This window comes from Lampetra planeri, chromosome 14, assembly GCF_965212315.1.
Source record: "Lampetra planeri chromosome 14, kcLamPlan1.2.h2, whole genome shotgun sequence".
NCBI lineage: Eukaryota > Metazoa > Chordata > Hyperoartia > Petromyzontiformes > Petromyzontidae > Lampetra > Lampetra planeri.
The window spans coordinates 14,041,222-14,051,623 of NC_136120.1; the positions used below are offsets into that span (position 1 = coordinate 14,041,222).

At 58.1% G+C, this 10,402-nt stretch overlaps 1 protein-coding gene across 2 annotated transcripts in view; it reads left to right on the forward strand.

The window, feature by feature from the left end:
* LOC144722415 (receptor-type tyrosine-protein phosphatase kappa-like) overlaps positions 1-9,266 on the forward strand; it is a 146,555-nt gene extending 137,289 nt beyond the window's left edge. For both annotated transcript variants that reach the window (XM_078600660.1, XM_078600661.1), the window contains 7 exons: positions 656-805; positions 1,860-2,033; positions 2,309-2,440; positions 2,566-2,691; positions 3,107-3,267; positions 5,495-5,630; positions 5,852-9,266. In XM_078600660.1, coding sequence (XP_078456786.1) covers positions 656-805; positions 1,860-2,033; positions 2,309-2,440; positions 2,566-2,691; positions 3,107-3,267; positions 5,495-5,630; positions 5,852-5,905 — 933 coding nt within the window. In that variant the 3' untranslated portion in view covers positions 5,906-9,266. The remainder of the gene's footprint in view (positions 1-655; positions 806-1,859; positions 2,034-2,308; positions 2,441-2,565; positions 2,692-3,106; positions 3,268-5,494; positions 5,631-5,851) is intronic.
* The last annotated feature ends 1,136 nt before the right edge of the window (positions 9,267-10,402 follow it).

Consider the following 10,402-nt stretch of genomic DNA (forward strand, 5'->3'; position numbering starts at 1 on the left):
TGCTGCTGTAATTATGTGTGCGCGTGTGTCCGTGTGTGTCTTTTCAATCATCCTTTTACTTGAATTAGAATAGATATGCGTTACGGGACAGACTGCATGCTTGGAATAAATGTTATGTGTGTGTTGGTGTGAGCATGTGTGTGTGTGTGTTCGTGTGTGTCTGTGTGTTTGTGTGTGTGAAGATGTGTGGGGAGCTAGAATAGCGGTTCGCGCGCTGCGCTACAAACCCGGCGACCCGAGTTCGATTCCCGCTCACGGCCAACAGCAGTGACGATTATCTGAACTGGTCCTGGGCCTCCCCTAGGTCGACTCCGCCTCAAATGAGTGCCTGGTGCAGTGTGTAATATCGCCATTCGGGATACCAAGGCGGCCGGGCTGCCCGTTCCAGCCTTCATAGGCGCTCGCTAACAGCACTTGCTCCAACAGTCTGTGGGATCTTCGTCTGTGTGTCTGTGGTAGCAGCGGTGTAGGCAGGGGCTTGTGCACCGCCTATAAACGTAACAACCTGGGTTAGACTCCTGCTCACGGCCAACATCCGTGCTAGCATCCGAGCCAGTCCCGGGCGCACAGCGGCGGCTCCTCCTCCCGCGCGCCGCCCTCGATAGGCGCTCGCTGACGCCGTCGGTGTCCTCGCGCGTGTGCTCTCCGGCGGCAGGAGCAGTACGTGTTCATCCACGACGCCATGCTGGAGGCGTGCCTCTGCGGCGACACAGCCATCCCCGCGCCCGACTTCCGCGCGGCATACTGCGACCTCCTGCGCCTGGAGCCGCAGAGCAGCTCCAACCACGTCAAGGACGAGTTCCAGGTGAGAGGAGGCGGCCGGCCGCTCGGAGTCTCGGGGCAACCGCCACCACGGCCGCCTGCCTGGGTTCCTATCCGAGTTCTCGGCCTAGTCGACGGTCACGGCCCGGTCGAGGTTGACTCGCGTCGAGACTCGGCGGTTTTGGGCGACGCGAGCAGAGAGAGGGGGGACGGTGGCGGCCACGGAGAGTGGCGGTGGCTGCTCCTCCTCCGCTGGAGAGAGGTGGTTGAGCCCAGGACGCGCGTCGTTCTGGACGTGTGTCTCGTGTCGGGCGCCTTGACGACCGTGCGTTGTCTGTCGACCTGCGGAGGTGTCCACGGCCTTCAGATTCCATTGAGACGGCCGCGATTAGCACGACATGTGGCTGTCTGTCCCCATATAAATAATAAATGTGTGAATGCGCCCGTTGGCTTAATAAATAGGTCCATTAGCGACGTGAAAAAATGTGCAGTAATAAACATTCCGGTCGAAAGTCTAAAATTAATTGCGTGAATTCCAAAATGAATTGCTTTTAGACACGGCTACTTTGTCCTCAGGGCCACTGGTTTGTGTGTCAGTGTTTGTGTTTCAGTGTATATCTGTGGGTGTGTTGGTGTATGTGTGCGTGCGTTCGAGTGGAGAGCGGTAGTGTAGTGGTTGCACATTGTTCTATAAACCCAGCGACCCGAGTTCGATTCCCGCTCATGGCCAACACCAGTGACGATTATCTGAACCGGTCCTGGGGCTCCCCTAGGTCGACTCAGCCTCAAATGAGTACCTGCTGCGGTGTGTAAACATCGCCACTGGGGTGAAAAGGTGCCGTGCAGACCTTCATAGGTGCTCGCTAATAGCACTTGCCAAAAGAGTAGGTTAAGACTATATGGGGGGTCTTTGTATGTGTATGTGTGTTAGAGAATGTGTACGCGCATGGCTTGATAACAGAAGTGACGTCACTTGGTCACGTTTCCCGGAACTTATGAATTCCAAAATTCCGGACCTCAATCCAATTTCCGGACGAATCCGAGCTCCCGGTGCCACCTTGGCTGACCCGTGCCGCGGCTCGCTCACTCGCTCGCAGACGCTGCACATGGTGACGCCGCCGCTGCGCGCCGAGGACTGCAGCATCGCGCTGCTGCCGCGCAACCACGACAAGAACCGCTTCCGCGACTTCCTGCCGCCCGACCGGTGCCTGCCGTTCCTCATCGCCATGGACGGGGACAGCAGCAACTACGTGAACGCCGCCCTGCTCGACGTGAGGGCCCCCCCCCCCGCGGCCCGCTGCGCACCCGCGTCGCCGCACCGGCGCACGAGCCGACCGCCCTGCCGGCCGCCGCACCCGCGGAGCGCGATCGCGCCGCGGCCTCTGCTCTCCTATTCGCCGTCTCGTATTCCACGCGTCCCGCTTCCCGTTGTCTCGTTTCCTGTCCGGCGTCTCGTCTGTGCGGTGTCCCGAATGCTCGGTGTCGTGTCAGTCTGGGCACGAAGAGATGAAGTCGCGTCTCCGCGTGTCCGTGTCTCGCACCGCAGAGCTACTCCCAGCCGTCGGCATTCATCGCGACCCAGCACCCGCTGCCCAACTCCGTCAAGGATTTCTGGCGTCTCGTCTTTGACTACCATTGCACGGCCATCGTCATGCTCAACGAGCTCGACCCCACGCAGGTGAGCACGCGCGGACACACGGACACGCGGACACGCACACACGGGGACGCGGGGGGACACGAGCGTACGCGGACGCCCTACCACACAGCGTCACGATGACGAGGCGTCGCTGCGCTTGCCCACAGCTGTGCCCCCAGTACTGGCCGGAGGAGGGCCTCCTGCGCCACGGCCCCATCCAGGTGGAGTTCGCCGGCTGCTTCCTCGACGGCGACATCACCAACCGCACCTTCCGCATCTGCAACGTGACGCGGGTGAGGGCGGGGGGGGGGAGCAGGGCTGGGGGAGCAGGGGGAGGGGGGCATTCCATTCCTCGCGCCGCCGCGTGCAGCCGCGTGCGCAGGGGTTGGGGAGTCGATGGCCGCACCTCCGTGCGTACTCCGTGGGGAACGGCGGCGCAGCGGTTATCGCGCTGTGCTGCGAACCTGTCGGCCCGAGTTCGATTTCCACTCGCGGCCACATATCTTTACCGGTCTCGGGCCTCGAATGAGTACCCGGGGTGGTGTTAGAACACCGGGGAAGACAAAGGCGGCCCGGCGCGTTGCCGGCCACCCGCCCCCTCGCGGGGCCGCGCCGGCCTTAGCGGGCGCCGCTCGCTAACGACGCTTGCCCCGTCGGTCTGTCGAAGGCGGCTCCGCGGCGGATCGTTGACTCTGCGTTGTTTGTTAGCCGCAGGATGGGTACCGCACGGTGCAGCACTTCCAGTACGCGGGCTGGGCGCTGCGCAAGGACGTGCCGGCCTCGCGCCGCTCCTTCCTGCACCTGGCGGCGCAGGTGGAGAAGTGGCAGCAGGAGTACGGTGCCGAGGGGCGCGTCCTGGCACACTGCCTGTGGGTGCCGCACACACACAAGCACGCACGCACACGTTCACAAGCATGCACGCGCACGCACGTTCACGCACGTACACGCACGTACCCATGCGCATATGCTGTGTAAACCATGTACACTGTGGAGACCGTGTCCACCACGTACACCACGTACACCACGTACACCGTGTGCATGGTGTACCGGGTATTGTTTTGTTGCGAGGCCGTGTGAGATGGCGGTGGCTTTGGGAGGCCCTCATCCAGCAGCAGATAGATCGTGGCTGACGACGAGGAGGTCGCGGGGTGCGGAGAGAGGCAGGCAGAGTGGAGGATCGCTGCTGGCGATGGCGGACGGAGCGGGCTGCTAGAAACTCCGCGGGCGTGCCGCTCAGTGGCGGGGTTAGCGGCCATCGCTATTCGTTACGGAGCCATTGATGGTGGTGGTGACGATGGTCATGGTGGTGGTGATGGTGGTGATCGTGGTTGTGATTGGACGGATGGTGGTGGTGGTGATGGGTGGCGGCGGTGGTGGTGGTGATGGTGGCGGTGGTGGTGATGGTAATAGCGGTTATGGTTGTGGTGGTGGTGATGGTAGTGATGCTGATGGCGGCGGTGGTGGCTGTGGTGATGGTGATGGCAGCCGTGGTCGTGGTGGTGGCGGCGGTGATGGCGGTGTTGGCTGCGGTGGCGGTGGCGGCGGCGGCGGCTGTAGTTTTGTAGCTGTGGCTTTGGTTTTTAATGTTTTGAGACGGGGGCGTAATGCGGAGCAGCGGAGGCAATAAACGTAAATAATCTGGCGTCGCGGTTATTAAACCCGCAGGGATAATCACCACGAGTTCCGGCTTTCATTGGACTCTCAGGAGCAGCAGCGGTGCGTGGCGATTTCACTTGGGAGAGAGAAAATTATTTAAATGTTTTTCAATAATATATTCAAATATTTTCCGCCACATCCATACCTGTCAACCCCTTATCAGTGCCCTACCTTATTACAGACCAATTCAGACCGTATTGGTCACCCCGTGCCCTTATAAATCTCAACGTTCATCTTACAAAGTCCCAAGACAAGGGATAAACACAAACAAATGGACAAAATTTCCCTGTACAAGAATACAGGTACACTGTATGGATTGACAGGTATGCACATAAGTCACGCCGCCACTTATAGCGTTATACCGGAGTAAATATTAGCGAGGTGAGAGAGGGTTTAACAGATGGGAGCAGAGCTCGGAATGAGGATGATAAGCAGCAGCAGGAGGATGAAGAGAGGGGGATGATGAAAATAAAGAAGATGATGATGATGACAGGGAGCAGATGACGTTTCGTTCCTTCTGCCTCCGTGTGTGGCTCGTACAACACAGATGATGAAGATGTTGTTGTGAAACTCCAGGAGATGGCGGTATAGCTTCTGTCAGTACGGGGATAGAGCGTTGCCCCCTCGCACAAGCGGTGGGTTTTCTCCAGGTGCTTCGGTTTCCTCCCACACGAATACAGAACGCTCGTCATTAAACATAAACACCCAACGTAGCAGCAGCAGGACTTCCCTAATCCTACAATTCTCCCGGCTAAATCGGTAAATCAGTAAATGTAGCTTCCTCTGTGCACAGATTACACGTGCATCGTTTCTGTCCTCCATTTTTTTATTGGAGGTCATCCCCGCTGGTGCTCTGATCTCTATCCACGCGTTTGGAGCGATTTGACTCCCAAACACCTCCACAGCGGGCACTCTGAATGGAAGCCGCTCCGTGTCCAGCGAGTGCCGAGCTCTCTGCCCAGTCGCCGCTTTAACAACCCCGCTTTTATGCGGTGTGCGTGCGTGCCATGGTTGTTGTGTGTGGGCACGCGATGGTGCGGTGTGCGTGCGTGCCATGGTTGCTGTGTGGGCACGCGATGGTGCGGTGTGCGTGCGTGCCATGGTTGCTGTGTGTGTGCACGCGATGGTGCGGTGTGCGTGTGTGCGATGGTTACTGTGTGTGTGCACGCGATGGTGCGGTGTGCGTGCGTGCGTGTCATGGTTGCTGTGTGTGTGCACGTGATGGTGCGGTGTGTGTGCGTGCCATGGTTGCTGTGTGTGTGCACGTGATGGTGCGGTGTGTATGCGTGCCATGGTTGCTGTGTGTGTGCACGCGATGGTGCGGTGTGCGTGTGTGCGATGGTTACTGTGTGTGTGCACGCGATGGTGCGGTGTGCGTGCGTGCCATGGTTGCTGTGTGTGTGCACGCGATGGTACGGTGTGTGTGTGGCCGCGGCATAGTAACGGCTCGGGGCGGACCGGCCTCTTCTGCGCCGCTACCAACGTGTGCGAGATGATCCGAAGACAGAACGCGGTGGACGTGTTCTGCGTGGTCAAGGCCCTGCGCAACAACAAGGCCAACATGGTCGACTCGCTGGTGAGGCCGCACGCCACCCCGGTTCATCCTCTCACTCGGCTGCCCGTCCACCCACCTATTCACTTATTCATCTAGCCGCTCGTCCGCCATCACCGGCTTACTAATTCACTCGCACGCTCACGGACACACGCGCGTGGGTGTTAATGGAGTGAGTAACGTGCATCGACGCCACCGCGTCTGCGTGCTCCCTGTTGCCCTCCCCCACCCTCCATACCCCGCAGAGTCAGTACCAGTTCTGCTACGACATCGCCCTCGAGTACCTGGAGTCTGGATAGACTCCGGCTACCCCAGCTCGCAGAGGTCCTGACCCCGGCTCAACCCGTGGTGGACATTCCTTGGCGGGCGGCCCCACCCTGCACGCTTACACGCGCACTGCGGGGGCAACAGTGAGCTCACCAACGCGTGAGCGTGCGAGCCGGTGAGCTCACGGACGAGCCGGTGAGCTCGATAGGCAATCGGGGGGGGGGGGGGCAGATGGATGAGCCGGCGAGCTCACAGAGGATCGGGCGTGAGCCAACGCCGGGATTGGTGAACTCGCCGGAGCGTCGTAGCGAACCCCTGGGCCGGAGGGCAACCAGGCGAGCGACCTGGCGGACTTACAAGTGACCTGGCGAGCTTACGAGCTACAGCTGGCGAGCTCGCGAGCTACAGCTGGTGAGCTGACGGGCGAGCGGTTTGTTATTTGGGCGGGCGGGCCACCGTCGTTTCAGCGCTGTGGCCTGACAGCTGTTGCCACCCGCGGCCCCCGCGCACTGCATGCTCCATCTCGCCGTCTCGCCGGCGCGCGAGCGCGCGCTATTTTTGTAGTTGAGCGTTTACGTCGTTTTGTTACGAATCCTCGCGTCGGGGGTCTAGTTACGCGTCCCCGTTTCCAAGGCAGCTGTGCGCCGTGCCGCTCACGAAGGCCCCAATTAGCGGAGGGGGAGTTGTGTAATTATATTTCACCCGAAGTTTTGTGGATTTACGGAGCGGATTCACACGCAGAAAATAACGCGTTTCGTCGGGCTCTTGACATTTCGCTTTTTTTATACTGGTTGTGGCGCCTCGTCGTGCTTATTGTGCAAAATGTTATTCACAAAACGAGCTTTTTAACAAGAAAATCAAAACGCCGACAATTGGTAAACGCTCGGTGAGCCGGGCCCCCGCATCGTCGCCGTTCCCGAGATGAAGCGAAGACACCGTCGTGTTGCGGACACGACGGTGGTTTTATTTTATTTTTTTATTTTTGTACAGAATCTCTCCCAACGTGTTTACGTGCGCGTGCGGGCGAGTGTATGCACGCCTCTCCGCACGCTTGTGTTTGTGTCTCGACCTGTCTCCGCCACCGCGGATTTATTTCTGTTTCACTGTCGCAAGATTCGTCCACGCGAGCACCCGGAATTCACGGCCGTCACGTCACCTCCGATGTCTTTTTTTCCACTGCACAACCAAGCTGCGCCGAGCCAGCCCGGCACGGTTCTGCTGGCGCCAGGGTCCTTTTTCCACCACCGAAACAGTACCGCGCCACTGACGTCATGCGCAGTTAACGAGTGGAGATGCACGTCGCACGCAACGAACGCATCATTAACCCGCCCCTGCTTGGCCCCGAGCCACATTTACATGACTTATTGCGAGGCCAGCGCATCACGGTTTGGTCCCGGCTCAGCTCGGATGTTCCAATGGAAAAGGGATAACTGAGACACTCCCCCCACGCCCCCCACCACCCCACCAGTTTTCGAGTGTGTGGTGCATTTGAGTGTAATTGGTGTGCGGGGTGTAATTGCCACAGCTGGGGGACCGTGCCGCTCTGAGCCAGCCTCACGTGGGGTGTGGGAACCAGGAGAGAGACCCGGGCAGCAGTGCACAGCCCCACACCGACGACATCAGCAGCAGTAGAGCCACAATGAACCGCTGCCAATAGAGCCACCAGCATCACCAGCAGCATCAATACCATTGTAAATATGACAGCAGAAGCAGCACCATCAACAGCACCATGAGCACCAACATCACCTGTAATAGCAGCACCATCACCAGGACCAAAAAAATATCACCGCCATCAGCAGATTCCGCACCATCATTGTCGCCATCATCAGCACCAGCACTAACGCGGCACCAAGGCCACCACCAGCACGGATAGGTGCTGGCAATGCCCCCCAACCCAAGGAATTGCAGAGGCTGCACTTTTATCTTTGACTCCTATCGCGTTGCAGGGTCTGGATGCACAGCAGGCGGACACCTTGTTTATACTTGCCACAAGCGTGTGCTGCTCTCCAACAATTCGACTTTACATTTGGTGACCGGCCCCCCACCACGGGAAGGGTGCCAGGGGCGTGACCCCTCTGCTCGTCCTGTGGGGGAAAGAGGAGCAGGATTCTAGCTACGTGCCACGAGCCGGAGCGCCAAGAGCAGTGCACCTCTGGTTCCGCGTTACTCCCAGCTTCACAGTGCCGAGCCACGGCAGAGTTAGCGCGGCTAAGACCCCGGCTGCCGGGCATTCAAATCCACCCGGCTCCCCCACTCTCAACCCTTGCACCTCCGTTCGTCTCCGTCCTTCGAATCCATGGCCAACCACGTGGCCGCCGTTCATCGATCCCGCCCTTCAATTCTATTGGCCACTGCGCTCAGCCAATCGGAGCTTAGGCCAGCTTTCCGCGTTGATCAATAGAAGACCCCACCACGCCGTGTTTGAGTGACAGAGGCGATTTTTAACGCGTACGCTGTGGCGGACAACTTGATTCATGACAGAGCCTTTGGGTCAGATGGCGATAATTGAATGCGAATCAGTTGATCGGTGTCGCGAGCGCAGGCATTGCCTAATCAGCAACAAGGGTCCGCCTCGAATGGCATTTGCGTTGCTCCGTATGATTTCCGGCAATATATTTCGTGGACATGTTTAATATGTCCTCAAGTAGTGACATAATATCAAATTAATTATTTAATATTTTGTCGGTAATTGATGATGTATTACATGCGTTTGTTAAATATATTTTCGGAAATCAATACTGTGACAGTACGTCCCTTTCGTCGACTCAAACACGTGGCCTGCCGCGCCGCCACGTGGCCACACGTGGTCACTGCACGCGACGCGCGGACAATCCTCGATGATTATTCACAGCTGGCCGATGACATTGATGATCGTGATATCACGGTCATGGATGATGATGAAGACGGTGACGATGGTGATGGTAATGATCATGAGGATGGTGATGACCGCGACGGTGATAATTACCACGGTAATAATGATCATGATGATGATGGTGATCATGTTGATGGAGATCGTGATGATGATGATTACGGTGTTCCAAAGCTTTTTTTGCAAATCGGAATTTTGTCCCTTGGTTGAAAATCGTCTGGCGTCATGGTCGACTCGTGATGCGGGCCAAGGGGCGAGGCTGCCCGAGTAACGGATGAGGTGGGAGGAGGAGGGAGATGTGAAGAGGGCAGCAGGAGGGGCAGTCTGACCAAAGCGAGGTGTATTGTGGAGAGAGAGACACGCAGGGAGAGCTCCCAGTGCGGCACGGGAGAGACGACCACGTTTCGCGCCACGTCTCTGTTCGCGGTTTGTGTCGCGCGCGTTCCGCCGGGTTCACCTCGGCCGCGGCTTTGGCGGGCGAGAGAGTTGTCGAGTCAGCAGCTCCATTAAAGGCGCGGACCCTGGCTCCTGGTGCGGAGTGTGTGAGGGTGCGTGTGTCTTGTGGCTCGGTGATTAGCGCTACGCTGCGCTACGAACCCGGCGACCCGAGTTCGATTCCCGCTCACGGCCACCAACACCATTGACGATTATGTTATCTGTACCGGTCCTGGGTCTCCTCTACGTTGGCGCAGCCTCAAATGGGTGCGATGTGTAAACATCAAGACTGGAGCTGGGCACGGAAGGCCTCACTGAGCCTCATGACTCTTTTGCAGGAGGCTCCTGCCAAGTGTTTGTAATGGGGGAGGCAGGGGGTTGATCACTGTGTAAATCCCAATCGAGTAATTTTAGTTTTTTATTTGACGAATCTTGATAAGTGACGTCGGCGCACAGTGGCTTCCTCTCGCAATAGACGCCACGGGATCTTTAACGTCCGCTGGGAAGCAAGCGGCGTGGAGTATCGTCACGGTGAATGCGCACGCCCGTGGTATTGATCGGGGCGGCCGCAGAATTCGAACCGCGAGCCTCTGCAGCGAGCAGTGAACTCGCCTGCCGCTCGATCGCGTCACCACGACGATGGCGGATCAGCAAGATCAAAACTATAAACTATTTTATTTTACCGGGTAAGGCCCACTCTGGCGCTCTGTTTCAGAAGCGATCTGGCCACAAATGGTCGCTCAAGGAAGTGGCTTATCACGTGGAAATGTATAGCAGTCGCCAAACACTCACAACGCGTGTTTCTAAATGTGGAAGGAAACCCGAAGGACCCGGACAAGAATCCACGAGACCAAGGAGAGAAACGCAAACTCCAAATCTACAGCAGCAGGCGTCAGGGTCGGGATCGAACCCACGACCTGCACACCAGGCGAGGTAGTTAACATCTCCTAGTCACCGTAATGATGACGAGAAAGAGAGACGCAAACTCCAAATACACAGCAGGCGTCAGGGTCGGGATCGAACCCACGACCTCCTGCACACCAGGCGAGGTAGTCAACATCTCCTGGCCACCGTGGCGCCAGGAGCAGCAGAGTGGATTGGAGCGCCGCGAGTCCCGGGGGGGGGGGGGGGGTGGCGACGGCGTGGGGAGGCGGCCTTCATCCAGCAGTGGAAAGATACTGGCTGATGATAATAATAATAATAATACACAGGGGAGTCCACCAGA